The sequence below is a fragment of the Choloepus didactylus genome, chromosome 18 (genome assembly GCF_015220235.1).
Source record: "Choloepus didactylus isolate mChoDid1 chromosome 18, mChoDid1.pri, whole genome shotgun sequence".
In the NCBI taxonomy this organism is placed as follows: Eukaryota; Metazoa; Chordata; class Mammalia; order Pilosa; family Megalonychidae; genus Choloepus; species Choloepus didactylus.
This window is the reverse complement of record NC_051324.1, coordinates 51,751,465-51,767,060: the sequence shown is the minus strand read 5'-3', so window position 1 is coordinate 51,767,060 and position 15,596 is coordinate 51,751,465. Positions and strand designations below refer to the sequence as shown.

Sequence of the window (15,596 nt, the reverse complement as noted above, 5' to 3'; positions counted from 1 at the left end):
ACAATCAGGTAACTGTATTTTGCTCATGATTATTGGTAACAAGCTGTGTGATGGAGAGGTGTCTTTGGCCTCACAGTGTGATTTAAGCCAGTTTAGATCTGCAGATCACATGGGCATCTTCTTCAAGTGTGGGCCCTGATTCAGCAGGTCTAAGATGGGGCCTGAAATTCTGCATTTCTCAAAAGTTCCCAGATAATACATTGAGAAGAGTGAGGGACTAGTCAGCCCAGATCCAGGTGAGGGTGTTGGTAGTGAGGCTTCACTGGGTGTTGGTAATTGCTCTTCTTTTTTTTTCTCCTTTTTCTGTTTTTTTCCACTCTATTCTGTTCTTTGGTTGTAGGACTGTTTGGTAAAACTCAGGTAGGCATATATATCTGTATGCTTCTGACAGTGTAGATGTTTGTTTCCCATTTAATTTTTTCCCATTAAAGTGTATGCAGATTAACATAGCAAGTTTTTCTTGCTTTCTTGTGTTTCAATGTATATTCAACCAGGAGAATTTGCCAGGACGGAATTACACTTTCTGGCAGTGGTTTGACGGCGTGATGGAAGTGTTAAAAAAACACCTCAAGCCTCACTGGAATGATGGGTGAGAATTGTAATTTCTTAGGTCAGCAATTAGAGTAAGAAGGTCTTCTTTCTGACATTAAAATACCACACTCTGCTTCTGCTCCTTTGGCCTGTGGTGACCCAGGGCCATTTTAGGTTTTGTGAACAAGCAACAGGCCCATGACCTGCTCATTAACAAGCCCAGATGGGACCTTCCTGCATGAGATTCAGCGACTCTGAAATTGGTGGCATCACCATTGCTTGGAAGTTTGATTCTCGTGAGTACTTCTCCCTTTCTAACTTGGCTCTACTTAGCTGCTTTTGTTGCTAAATTACTTTAACAATTTATTGAATACTTATTATTTCTTGGGGCCAGTACTAATTGTGGGAAACACAAATGTATAACCATGATATAGCTGCCCATAATTCGACAGCCTATGTAAAAATCTAATTATGGGAAACACCAATGTATAACCATGACAGGCTAACTATAATACAGCAGCCTATGCAAAGTCTCAGCTGCTTCCTTTTGAAATGTTTGCCTTATCATTTAGTATTTATTATTTCAGTGAAAAATTGCCTTGATGATTTGGAGTCATTAGAGTAGTAATGTCATGCTATTTTAATTTTTCTTTGTCCTAATTAACATAAGGGTTTTGCCATTGATCATTTCCATCCAAGAATGTTAGTTTTTTCCTCTGGCCCTCACAATAAAGTAAGAGTAGCTTAGCTTGATAGTTTGCTTGTTTGTTTGTTGTGATTTAAAGTTTTTAATAGCTCTCACGCTGCCTCTGGCTATGCTTCCCATCTTTCATATACTTAAGTACAGGGAATCAGGTATTGTGGTCAGTGAGAACCATTTCTTCTGGAAAAGAACTTGAAACCACCTCAGATCATTGGCTCTCTAGGGGAGTGATGTATGCGTTATCAGCTATCTACCTGTGACTTCTTAAAACTTCTTTTTCTGTAACCTGTGGTTGTTTCCATGAAGATTTTTATTGGATAATTTTAATGAAGGGCTTTAATTTATGGGTATATTTGGGTTTTAAGATTTCCTTTTAGAGACCATGTTTAGAATGTGATTATTCTGTTTATTGGTTTAGAGGAAAGAATGTTTTGGAATCTGATGCCTTTCACCACCAGAGACTTCTCCATCCGGTCCCTGGCCGACCGCCTGGGGGACCTGAATTACCTTATCTACGTATTTCCTGATCGGCCAAAAGATGAAGTGTACTCCAAATATTACACACCTGTTCCATGCGAGCCTGCTACTGGTAACAATGTTCGCATTCTGATTTGATTTTGTTGTGATTTTTGTTTGTTTTTGTTTTGTTTGTGTGTGTCTCTCTTGCATGAAAACTTCAGTTATTAGTATTTGCGAGTTATCCAGAGCAGACGTAAATCCTGTAAATCCTGGACCATCTTCTTCAGTCGTGTAGAAAACACATCTGCCGCTAACCCCAAAAATCAAATTGAAGGGAACAGATTGCTTTTAACACAAGCTTAGATAAAACAAAATTAGGAAGGTAAAATTTTGTTTTTCAAAACAGAGATGATTTTATTGTTTTCTGAGTATTACATGTTTGTTGTAAAAATTTCAGAAAACACAGACAAGTATAAAAAGGAAAATAGACATCACACAATACCCTCTATTCTAGAGCAAACAATCACAGCAAACAATTGGGTGGATATTCTGACAGTCATTCATTCAGTCAGCAGATGCTTATTGAGTACTTCCTGTGTGGGGGTGACAGTCTAGGGAAGGAAGGAAGACAATAAACAAGTAAACAAATAAATATATTTATTTAGTGATGGATGGTTTAAAGAAAAATAAAGCAAGGTCAAAAGATAGAGAAGTGAGTGACAGGTAGGAGGGGAGAGGGGTAGCGTTTAACTGGAGTGGTCGGGGAAGGTTTCCCTGAGGAGGTCATGTTTGAATAGACCTGAACCAAGGAAGGAAGCTAACCATACAAAGATCTAACAAGAAACCACTCCAGGCAGAGAGAGTATGCCCGCCCAGAAGCCCTGAGGTGGGAGTGAGCTTGGTGCATTTGGAAAACCTCACAACATCGTTTTGGAATTCATTCGTCTAGAATTCCACTGTATGGTGATTCCATGATGTATTCTGTGTTGGTTATTTAACATGTTGGATTTTTAAGTTATTCACAATTTTTTGTAAATGATTAGTGTTGCGATAACCTGGTACATGCATCTTCATGCATTTGTTCAACTGATGCTTTGATAAATTCCTACAAGTAGAATTTGTGTCAAAGAGTATGTACTTTTTAAGCATTTTCACATATCTTTTCAGAGTTGCCCTCCAAAAAACTGAATCCATTTTCACTCCCCACCAGATGTTTTGAGTGTCTGCTTCTCCATACTTTCTCCAAACATAGATTCTGTTCATCAGTTTGTTTGCCATCTGAGTGACATAAAAATAATCTTACTGTTCTTATTTTCATTTTTTAAAATTCTAGGTAATGTCCAACATCTTTTCATATGATAATAATAATGAGTATGATAATAATAGCAGCTAGCATTTATTGAGTGCTTACCATGTGCCAGGTACTTCTCTGAGCACTTTACATGTAATATGTCATTTAATCCTCAAAACAGCAGATGAGGAAACTGAGGCACAGATAAGTAAATAAGCAAGTAAAATAATTTGCCAAAGGTCACACAGCTAGAAAGTGGCCAAGCCAGGATTTGACCTCCAGCAGTCTGGCTCCAGAGCCTATGTTTTTTAACCACCACATTATTGGTTGGTCATATTTCTTCTGTGAACTGCACGGGTTATGTTCCTTGCTCATTTTCTTTTGGAGTTTCTTTTTTTCTTAACAAGTTGGTATATTAACCTTTTATTATATATAGAAAATATTTTTCTCAGTGTGTCATTGTTCTTTTAACATTGAAATTTTATTTTGCTGGAGTAAAACAGACTGTACTTTCTATTTAGCCCACTCTATCAACCTTTTTTCCTTTATCGAGTCTGTTCTTTGTATCATGCCTTCCATTGCAAGGTAATGGTTGTATTTCCAGGGAGGGAAATAAGCCAAACTATTTTTAGGTTTATGTGGTATTTTGGATTATCCCTATCATTTTCTTTTTGTTAGCACAGCTAATATAGATTTTTAAATCCCTTTTCTTACAGTAGTTTTTTTTTTGGTTTTTTATCTTTTCTATGAGTCTATAAAAGTCTCTGTAGACTGTAAAACACAGAAAACATGACATGTTAAGAAAAGGTAGCTCCTGACCTCTGAATCCCTAGAAGAGATTAGGATAACAAGCAGTTGGTGAACCAGGTAGCATTTCACTGTTTGAGGCTGTTTAGCTCACAAGCTCTTCATCCTATTGATCATACTGTAATCTTAATCGTCTAATATGGTTAAGGTTATACTGATTCCCAGACTCACCCACAAACAAGACTTTATACACTGACTTCAGACTGTCACATTCTTACTACCTATTTAACTGGGTTTCCATAATCAGCCTTTTAAGAAAATAACTGTGTCGCTATCCTGAGGGCTGTATGCCCGACTGCATTTGCATGGTCCTGAGTGGGCCAGGCCTGAGAGCCAGGGGATATGTCAACTGATAGCCTCAGGGCTGGGCCGAGCACTGCCACACCATGAGGCACCAGTATTTAAGAAACCCACACCATTAAAAGGCAGAACTTTTGTTATGTGGTTCCGTTGATCTTCCTAGAAAAAGGATCTCTAATTTCACTAATCAGAACATGAAGGACATTAAGAAATCTCTAAAACAGTTGGCTGCTTACATAAATAGAATCACTGAGTAAGCTGTGAAAAGCCCAGATAAATGGTAAGGTGAGCTGTTGTGGAGACAGAGTTTGTCATCCTTTTCCAAATCCTTGTTACAGAATAAAAACAGTCCCCTAGTTGTGGGGGCTGCAAATAATGACAGTGAGCCGGCTTGTGCAGACCACCTGCCTGAAGTTAGGTCACGAACAGGAACAAGTGTTGTTCAGCAGGAATTCGAGATTGAATGTGGCTTTAACTTCTGGAGGAAGAGAAGTGCAAGTGAATGTGTATCCTAATAGGCAAGGAAAGATCTTGGAGTTGTGGTGGATTGCCTTCCTGTGCTCAATAATAGTTTATAGGAAGGAAAACAATACATCTTACTTGGCTGCCTTGTGGACTAGTTTAATAAAGACACTACTTAAAAGCAGATTTGAGGAACAGGTAATAATTGATTTAAACTAACTCCAAGCAGCCATAAAAAGGTAGTGGTCAGAACTATCATACAAAATGGAATTATAAATGAGGGAAATATTCAGATTTTAAAACAATTAAGTGTACTGTGGGATTAGGAACACCATATTACTTTGGTTCCAAGATATACTGGTAATATAGCTAAGGGTGCAGGTAGATGCTTATTTATTACAGTTGAATTGAGAGGTTTTTGTCTACTGAAGAGTGCTTGGGTATTCAAAATATCCCTGGGGTGTATGATTTCCAGAAAAATGTCTTGTCTAAGAACTCTAAGCTTGTGGAAAAAAACAAAACCATTTTATTATTTTAAAAAGCCACATAATGAAACCACTAATGAAACCCTAACAACTACTTCATATTGAAGTGGGAAATATCCAAAAGAAACAGCTTCAACTTCAGTGAGGTGCAAGTGCCCTGGGAAACATTGTTGAAGAATGACCAGGTCTTAATGCAGTCCTGCGTGTTGCATCAAAATGTAGTTTATACTACATGAGAAACTAATACAGTCCTTATTCATCAATTTTTTTAAGATTGTGCTTTACACTTATATATGTGTAACCGTTTTCTTTATGTTGAAAAGACTTTCACAGTTTAAAGCCTCATAGCAAATAATCAATATTCAAAATTTTTTGTCCATACTGAATACTATGAATGCAAATACCTTAATTACTAATAAGCCAGTGTGTGTTGATACCAGTATCTGTTAAAAAAAAAGAATTAAAACCAACCATTCTTCTGGCATAATAACATCCTGCAATTAAATCAGGAGTTGACATTCATGTAGAATGTTATTTGAAACCTATTCCACACCATTTTAAAAACTTGAGAATTTTTATAGTATCTCTGATTTTTTTTTTTTTTTTGCCAGAATCATTATTCATGAATGTATGTGTTATGCCTAGGTTAAAGGGGAAAAAAACGTGAATATAAATTTATATGAATGCTTAATTAGAAATGTCCACAAAGTCGGTTAGCTAACTTCAAAGATATCTTAATTTGCAGTTTTAGTATTGAGGTTTCTCCTGTACAAGACTTCTTAACAGATTGTCAGAAAAATCAAGAGGTTGTATCATATCCTAAAATAAAATTAGGTAGTTGTGTCTTGTCCTAAGAAGAGATGTGATTCTTAAGGGAGATTGTATTTTTACTTCACTTGACAACTTCATTCTCACCACCGTTCTCCCCTTGGCAGCTAAAGCAGTTGACGGATACGTGAAGCCGCAGATCAAGCAAGTGGTCCCTGAGTAAGTGTTGAGGGCCGGGTCTGGGTCCCCTGCTACCTCTTTCCTCCTCTCCTGGTTCTCCTACCCCCCCCCCCCCCACTGCTGCCCCTCCTGTTCACGTGCCTCACATTCCCCCAGAAACTTGGCTCAGCTCTGGGGAGGGCAGTGGGCTTGGTCATGATGTGGTGCGGGACCCTCCAGAGACAAGAGGGGCACACTGTCCCCCTACATCCCGAAAAAGTCATAAAGATGACCCTCTGAACCCGCTCCCTGGCAGCTGAGGCCCTGTCCTGCTCTCTCTACAGGTTTGTGAACGCGTCAGCAGACTCTGCGGGGGGCAGTGCAGCCTACATGGACCAGGCCCCATCCCCAGCTGTGTGCCCCCAGGCCCATTATAACATGTACCCACAGAAGTAGGTGGTGTTCTCGTGGGGTCTGCAGGGGAGGAGCTGGGGACTTGGCCTTGGGCTGGACTCCTAGACGGCCAGTGGTCAAAGGAATGCAGAGTCACAGGAATGCAGAGCTCTGGTGGTCTGAGGCCACCCAGCCTAGGCCCGGGCTCTTGCTCTTGCCCAGGCTGGGGGGAGAGATTCAGCCAGAAGATATTGGTAGTTGGAGCAGAGTAATGATTGGACAAATGTCATCTGTTCCCCTCTCCCAGAAAGGAGATTTTTCTTGCTCTGTCTTTGGACCAGATGTGCCTGGACAGCCAGTATTTGAGCAGAGTCATTTAATCTGAGTCCCTCTGTACAACTAGCTAGGAAAGGACTCTTCTGCCCCCTAGGATTGATTGAGATCAGAATTAGTTCTTTTCCTATGAAGCCCAAGCTGAGGGTACAGGCAGTCTTAGGTCCCTGTACCTGGTGGTGTGTGGGATTTGGGGGTGGTCTCTGCAGCTCGTCATTTCTCTCTGGACTCTGACAACCTTCCTCCCTCCCTCCCCTCCCTCTTTTTCCCTCCCAAGCCCCGACTCTGTCCTTGACACGGATGGGGATTTTGATCTGGATGACACAATGGACGTAGCGCGGCATGTGGAGGAACTCCTAGGCCGACCCATGGAGAGTCAGTGGATCCCCCGTGCGCAGTCGTGACCCCAGTCTCTCATCTTCAGCTTCTTCATCCTCACCAGAGGAATCACTCTTGTGGATGTTTTAATTCCATGAATCGCTTCTCTTTGGAAACAATATTCATAATGTGAAGTGTTAATACTAGTTGTGACTTTAGTGTTTCTGTGCATGGGGCACCAGTGAAGGGAGTGTGAATGTGGGTGTGCGTGTGTATGTGTGAGAGCTTGCACGTTGAGGTGTTTCTCCCCTTGCTGTCCAGAGTTTAACTGTAGCACCAGGGCCACAAACAGAGGCTGTGGTTGTTTTTACCTTGTGCAAAAAATGACAGTCAGTTCCATGAACCCTGGAACGTGGCCATGAGTCTTGAGGATGGCTGAACTTTGAAATGTGGCTGTTTGAGTAGGAGAAGGATGAGGGAGGAGAAACCACCTCCTCTGGTGGGTCTTTATTACTATGGCTGCCAAGCAATCACTATATAACTGTGAATGTCTGCTATTCCTCTGAAATTTAGTTAACTGCCTTTTGACAAAGAAAGCCAGTCCTCCCTCCCACCCTCCCTACACCAGTTTTCCTGGGTAGGGATAAGAAGAGGGTCAACATACAGTGTTGCTGGGGCAAGGGGAGTCACAGGTTTTCTGATGGGTGGTGGCTTTGTAAATGACACTTAACCCATCTTAACATCCTCTCTCTGTCTTTCTATCCCTCACTCCTTCCTTCCCTCCCTCTTTCTCTCTGTCTCTCTCTCTCTCTGTTGGTGGAATTGCCACTCATTTCCTATATGTGCACACATGTGCAGACACATTTGATAAAACAGAGGAAAGAAAAGAGGGTCATGTAACTCAGAGCTCATGGTATTGATGTCCTTTGTATTTTGGCTAGAGAGGAATGCCCAGCCCTGATGTCCAGGTGCTGAGAATGTTGCCTTGTCACCTCGGGGAGCTGCTGTTCTAGTCTGCCCATCCTTCCTCTGAGCTTGCGGAGGTCCAGCCTGTGGCTTTCTTAAGGCTTCTTGATAATGGAGTTTTGCAAATATTGAATGGTGTTTTGTTTCCCAATCAGATCTTTTCTGTTTCTCCCTTCCCACCCTATTTTGGCATCAAAATTCTCTCTTCTGTGTCAGGTCCTGTGCCATTCATTCAGACCAGGTCACTTCATTTCCCTTCACTACTCACATACGGTGTGTGGTCTGATCCTAGGGTCAGCTTGTTCAGCAGATAGCACTGCCCACCTGGTGCCAGGTGCTGGGTATTGGTATTTTGGGAAATGGAGTAGGCAGGTTTTCTAGGAAGTTTGATAAACTGCAAAAACACAACAGAACAAAAAGACTCATCGTGATCTTGTTCCACAGTTTCTCCCGTAGCTTTACACCTGTAGAAAGGAATGGGCTAAGGCAGGGCTTTGGCAAATGGGTGGGAAGAAGGGGTGAGCAGGCACAGCTTACGGGTAAGGCCTGTAAGGTAACCCGCCCTCCTCTCCAAAAGAAGTGTATGAGCACACCCAGGAGAATATGGCTCTAAAAGCCTTATTTTTATACATGTGAGTAAATAAACAGATATTTTTTTTACAAAAATAACTTCTGAATTTATCAGTGTTTTGATGTTAAAGGAAAATATTCCTCTGTAGTACATTATTTATTGGAAGATGACTTCTTCAAAGCTGCTGTTTGCCTTGGCTTGGTATCATACACTGATTTATTTTTCTATGCCAGGCAGTAGAATCTCTCTGCCTCTGAGGAGCACGCAGATCCCTCCACGGATACCAGCATTGTTGTAGGATGCTGCTAAGCCTCTTCCCTACCCCTCAAGACCTGATGAAAATTCTGACCTTGAGGATGGGAGTGTAGGGAAAGGGTGAAAGGAAAGCCTCACTGCACCAGGACCCAGTCTTAAAGAGCCCTTCCTGCCGCCTTCACTCACAGATGCTTCGATGACACCTGCCTCAGAATGATGGCCCTCTTTGTTTTAGCAACCTGTTGGGGGGGTGGTGAGCAACGGGGGAGGGCGACACCCTTTCAGATTTGCGAGGACCCAGCCCCCGGGCAAGGAGGACCAGCAGCCTGGGCAATCCTGGTGGCTCTGGGCTCACGCTAGTGTTTACAGTTGGCAGGGGGGTGGGGGAAGGATATAGAAGAGTGTGGCTTCCCTGAATGTGGGATTCCATTGCTTGTTTAGTTGCTGAGTTGTCCTCAATTTTCCTGAGGCCTTGCCTTTAGATGGGAGAGACTTTTGACTGAAAGATGTTCTTGCTATCTGCATTAAATTTTCTTTGTTCTCCCTGTTCCTGCAAACCACAAGAAGAGGCAGTGGCAAGTCTGGACCGCCTCAGCCTCTCAGCCTCTCACCCTCTCCCAGACACACACACAAAAATCATACAAATGTTTCAGCTCAATGTGTGGGATGTGCAAGGGTTTGTAGGGGATAGAGGGGAGACTGAAGGTGGATATAACTTAAAATGAAAGTATACTTTTTATAGTTTTTCTTTTTAAAACTTTGTGAAATTATTTCAGATACATATTTTAGTGTTGAGGCAGATTAGTATATAGTCACCAAAAAGTATTGTGAACAATTTGGGGCAATCATAAAATTGTGTATTTTATGTTACAATAAAGGCTTCCTCTAAGGAACAGTGCTGAGTCCTGTTTTTATTTTTTCCATCAGGTGGAGAGGGAGGGTGGCTTTGAAAAGAAGAAGTTTGAAGTCATTATTGTGACCCAGAAAAAGGGAACTAGGGAGTTGATGCTTCCAGGGGTAGGGCTAGAAGTTGAGAGGGTGTGTTGTCAGTCTTGGTGGTGGATGGGGGGAGGGGGTACAAGATCAGCATGCAAAAATCAGTAGTGTCTCTAGACACTAGTAGTGAACAGTCTGAAGAGGAAATCAATAAAATTCCATTTACAATAGCAACTAAAGGAATCAAATATCTAGGAATAAATTTAGTATGTAAAGGACTTATACACAGAAAACTAAAAAACATTGCTGAAAGAAATAAAAAAGACCTAAATAATTGAAAGAACATTCTGTATTCATGGATTGGAAGACTAAATACTGTTAAGATGTCACCTCGTTGCATGCCTCACAACCTCACAACAAGTATTGTATGGTCTGAGATATTGTCTGTGTGTTAAAACTTCAACATCTGTGTGAGACCAAAGGAAGAGATGTTTATTTTGTCCAAAATATAAATTCTCTGTAACATACAATCTAATTTAACCTGTCTGGTCAGTTTATTTAAACAACCTAATTACACAGAACCTGGAATAGGGGATAAAATCTTGTAATTCTATACAGGTTAATATAATACCCTGTGACATTCCAGAGAATTTTGGGCAGAAAATAAAAAAGTATTTGCAAAGTCCCTTGAGAAAAATGTGGAACTAATAAACTTCCCCACCTGCAGAACTCCTGATATTGTCTCAAGTGTTAAAGACTCCCAATTTAATAAGCCAAGCCCTTGATCTTGAGGATTGCAAAGCTAAGCCTACTTATAATTATGTCCAGGAATCACCCCCAGAGAACCTCTTTTGTTGCTCAGATATGGCCTCTCTCTTTAAGCCAAACTCTGCAAATAAACTCATACCCACCCCCCATGTGGGAGATGACTCCTAGGGGTGTAAGTCTCCCTGGCTATATGGGACATGACTCCCATGGATGAGACTGGCCCTGGCATTGTGGGATTGAGAATGCTTTCTTGACCAAAAAGGGGGAAAGAAATAAAGTTTCAGTGGCTAAGAGATTTCAAATAGAGTTGAGAGATCATCCTGGAGGTTACTCTTACACAAGCTTCAGCCAGATATTTCAATTTGCCACAGTATGCCAAGCCCCAACCAACAGTATCCCCCAAAACCATGAAGAATAATACCCTAGGTTCTATCTAAGACTCTATAAAAGTTTTACTTATCAAGTTTATTTTTTCAGAAACTTAAAGCCTCTGGACTGTTCCTATGCCAGATAAGCCCTAAAACCCAGAGGTACCAGTCTCTCCAATGTACTCCATAATGTTGATGCCCCTTTTTAGAACGAAGAAGGTAGAATGGTCATGGCCCAGATATCTTTGAGGATTGAGAGAATGATCAAATGAGAGGGAGGAGTTATAACAGAGAAGTTAGGATTTAACAAATGATTATGTCCACTGACTCGTTATATTGATAACTTCTTTTTAGTTTTTAGTGTATTAGAGTAGCCAGAGGAAATACCTGAAAATGTTGAACTGTAATCCAGTAGCCTTAGTCTTTGATAATGATGTATAACTATGTCGCTCTTATCTTGTGACTGTGTGATTGTAAAAACCTTGGGACTGACATCCCTTTATTCAGTGTATGGGTAGATGAATAATAAAGATATAAATGGAAAAAAGAAAATAAATAATAGGTTGGAAGTATGGGGAAAAAATACTCCTCTTAAACAATGGACAGTAGTTAATACTACTTTGATAATCTTTCATCAATTGTAACAAATGTAACTACTGTTAAAAAAAAAAAAGTAGAATTACAAAAAAGTACTTTCATCAGTTGTAACAAATTTTCTACACCAGTGCAGGTGTTGGTGGTGGGAAGGTGTATGGGAATCCTGTATTTTATGGCATAATTGTTCTGTAAACCCACAACTTCTGATTTAAAAAAAAAAAGAGCACCAGGGGATGAATAGATAAACAAAATGTGATATATCCATACAATGGAACACTATTTAGCAATAAAAAGGAACAACATATGAAACAAACAAAAAACTTATTACATAGTCACAGTAATCAAAACAGTATTGCACTGGCACAAGGACAGACTTATAGAGCAATGGAATCCAAATTCAGAAACAAATCCTCATACTTTTGGCCATTTTTGTTTTTGATAAGGGTGTCAAGACTACTCAACAGGGAAGAAATGTTCTCTTCAACAAATGGTGCTGGGAAAACTGGATATCCACATGCAATACCTATTCCGGTTTGCTAATGCTGCCATTTTGCAAAACACCAGAAATGGATTGGCTTTTATAAAGGGGTTTTATTTGGTTACAAAGTTACAGTCTGAAGGCCATGAAAATGTCCAAACAAAGGCATCAACAGTAGGGTACCTTCACTGAAGAGCACCGATGGTGTCTGGAAAACCTCTGTTAGCTGGGAAGGCACATGGCTGGTGTCTGCTTGCTCCTAGGTTGCATTTCAAATGGCTTTCTCCAAAATGTCTATCTCAGCTGCAGCACTGAGTTCCTTCTGTTTGTCAGCTTTTATATGTCCCCAGTGATTTAATTAAGACCCACCCTGAATGGGTGGGGTAACACCTTCATGGAAATTATCCAATCAAAGTTCTTGCCCACAGTTGATTGAGTCACATTTCCATGGAAACAATCAATAGGTTCCAACTTAATCAACACTAATGTCTGCCCCCACAAGATTGCATCAAAGAACATGGTGTTTTGGGGGACATAATACATCGAAACTGACACACTACCTCACACCACATACAAAAATTAATTCAAAATGGCTCAAAGGCATAAATAGAAGAACCAAAACTATAAAACTCCTGGAAGAAAACATAGGGAAGCATCTTCAGAACCTTGTGTTAGGCAGGGACTTCATCAAAATTAAAAACTCTTGTGCATCAAAGGACTTTATCATGTTAGTAAAAAGACAACCTACAGAATGGGAGAAAATATTTGGAAACCACATATCCAATAAGTGTTCAATATCCAAGATATATCAAGAAATCCTGCAACTCAGCCACAAAATAAAAACAACCCAATTTTAAAATGGGCAAAGGACTTGTATAGACATTTTTCCGAAGAAGATACACAGATGGCCAATAAGCACATGAAAAGCCACTCAATATCATTAGCCATTAGGGAAATGCAAGTATAAATCACAATGAGTTGCCATTTCATAACCAATAGAATGGCTAGTAATAAAAAAAAAAAAGCAAGTACTGGAAAGGATGTGGAGAATTAGAAATTCATTCATTGTTGGCAGGAATGTAAAATGGGGCAGTCACTGTGGGAAACAGTTTGGCAGTTCCTCAAAAAGTTAAGTATGGAATTACCATATGACCCTGCAATCCTACTCCTAGGTGTATATCCAAAAGAAAGCAGGAAGTCAGATATTTTCACACCAATGTTCTTAGCAGCATTATTCACAACCCAAAAGATGGAAGCAATCCAAATACCCGTCAAAAGATGAATGGGTAAACAAAATGTGCTACATTCATACAATGGAATTTTATTCAGCCATCATTTTAGTTTCCTAGCGGCTAAAACAAATACCTTAAGCATAAGGAATTTATTGGCTCATGGTTTTGAGACTAAAAGAACTACAAAATTGAGGTGTGAGCAGGACTATGATTTCTCCCAGAAGATGTGTGTGCCAGTTTGGATATATTGTGCCCCTCCCCATATTCTTTAATGCAGACTAATGCGATCTGATTAGTCTGTTGGTTAGGGTGGAACCTCTGATTGAATTATTTCCGTGGAGGTGTGGACCCCGCCCATTCAGGGTGGGTCTTAATTAGATCACTGGCATCCTTTAAAGGGAGCTCACACAGAGAGCAGAGAAGATAAAATGCCCCCAAGACAAGCTGAGAGAGACATTTTGGAGATGGCTGTTGAAAGTTGATGCTTGCTGATGCTTGGAGATGCTTGGAGAGGCAGACAGAAGGACGTTTGGAGGACACACAGGAGCTGAGAGAGAGGAGTGAAGATAGAAGCCCAGAGACATTTGAAGAAAACCATTTTGAAACACAACCTGGGAACAAAGGACCAGCAGACACCAGCCATGTGCCTTCCCAGCTGACAGAGGTGTTCCAGGTGCCATCGGCCATTCTTCATTGAAGGTGTCCTCTTGTTGATGCCTTAGTTTGGACAGTTTTCATGGCCTTAGAAGTGTAAATTTGTAACCTAATAAATCCCCTTTATAAAAGCCAATCCATTTCTGGTATTTCGTATAATGGCACCTTTAGCAAACTGGAACAACATGGTATTCTGGGACTGGCTGCTGGCAATCTCTGGCCTTGACTTTCCATCACATGCACCTGTGGGCTTCTACTCCTTTCCTCTCCTAGTTCCATGACTTCCAGTTTCTCGCTTCATGCAGCTTTTCGTGTGTGTGTTTACAATTTCATTTGCTTATAAGGACTTCCTTTGTTTTTTGGATTAAGAGCCACCGTCATTCAGTTTGGGCATGCCTTAACTAATAGCAACTTCAAAGTTCCTATTTATAAATGTGTTCAAAGCCACAGGACCAGGGGTTGGGACATGAAAATGCCTTTTGTGGGGCACATGATTCAATCTCCAGGAGCCATGAAAATGAATGAAATTCTGATGAACCTTGAAGAAATCATGTTGGTCAAGTAAGCCAGGCACAAGAGCACCTAACCTTCCTTAAGTCACTGGAGAAAAAGAGCAAACTAAACCTTAAGTGGGCAGAAAGAAGGAAATCATAAAGATTAGAATGAAAATAATGGAACAGAAAATAGAAAAAGCATAGAGAAAATCAATGAAACCAGAAGCTGATTCATTGAAAATATCAATAAAATTGACAAATCATTAGCTAGATTGACCAAGGAAAAAAGAGAAGACTCGCATTATTAGAATTAAAAATGAAAGAGGGGACATTACTGCTGACCTAACAGAAATAAAAGGATTATAAAGGAATACTATGAACAATTGTATGGCAGTAAATTAGGAAATTCGGGTAAAATGGAAAAATTCCTGAAGAGAAACAGAGTACTAAAACTGACTCAGTAAGAAATGGACAATCTGAATAGAGCATAACAAGTTAAGGGATTGAATTCATAATAAAAAAAACTTACCACTAGAGATGAATATTTAAAGTGCTGATATGAAAAATTGTCAACCAACAATTCTATATCCAGCAAAACTGTCTTTCAAAAAACAAGATAGATAGATAGAATGTTATGGCAAATATGGCAAAATGTTAACATTGGTGGATCTGTGGATCTGTGGGGATAGGGGTATGTTGGAGATCTCTGTGTGGGGTTTGTTTTGTTTTTGTAACTATCCTATATGTTTGAAAGTATTTCAAAATAAAAAATGAAAAAAAAATTAAAAACATAAATTTACCCACAAAGCAAAATCCAGGCCCAGATAGCTTCACCACTGAACTCTACCAAATATTAAAGGAGAATTAATACCAATTCTTTATAAAAGTTTTCAAAAAATAGAAGAGGACAAAGACATCACAAGAAGAGAAAACTCTAGACCAATATGTTCTCATCCATGTAGATGCAAATACCTTCAATGAAATATTAGCAAGCCAAATCCAGCAACATTTAAAAAGAATTACGCATCACAACCAATTGGAATTTATCCCAGGTATACAAGGTTGGTTTAACTTAAAAAACAACAACAGGGGGCGGGGCAAGATGGAAGACTGGTGAGCTGTATGTTTTAGTTACTCCTCCAGGAAAGTAGGTAGAAAGCCAGGAACTGCGTGGACTGGACACCACAGAGCAATCTGTCTTTGGGCATACTTCATACAACACTCATGAAAATGTCGAACTGCTGAGATCAGCGAAATCTGTAAGTTTT

General features: G+C 40.1%; 1 protein-coding gene and 1 pseudogene across 1 annotated transcript in view; both read left to right on the top strand.

Annotated features, from left to right (window-relative positions):
- Window positions 1-9,694, top strand: part of STAT5B (signal transducer and activator of transcription 5B) — a 57,507-nt gene extending 47,813 nt beyond the window's left edge. Inside the window, 7 exon segments of the mRNA XM_037808180.1 lie at window positions 495-589; window positions 695-755; window positions 758-827; window positions 1,653-1,823; window positions 5,974-6,025; window positions 6,310-6,417; window positions 6,969-9,694. Coding sequence (XP_037664108.1) covers window positions 495-589; window positions 695-755; window positions 758-827; window positions 1,653-1,823; window positions 5,974-6,025; window positions 6,310-6,417; window positions 6,969-7,095 — 684 coding nt within the window. The 3' untranslated portion in view covers window positions 7,096-9,694.
- Window positions 3,156-5,966, top strand: LOC119513193 (annotated as a pseudogene).
- Window positions 9,695-15,596: the final 5,902 nt, after the last annotated feature.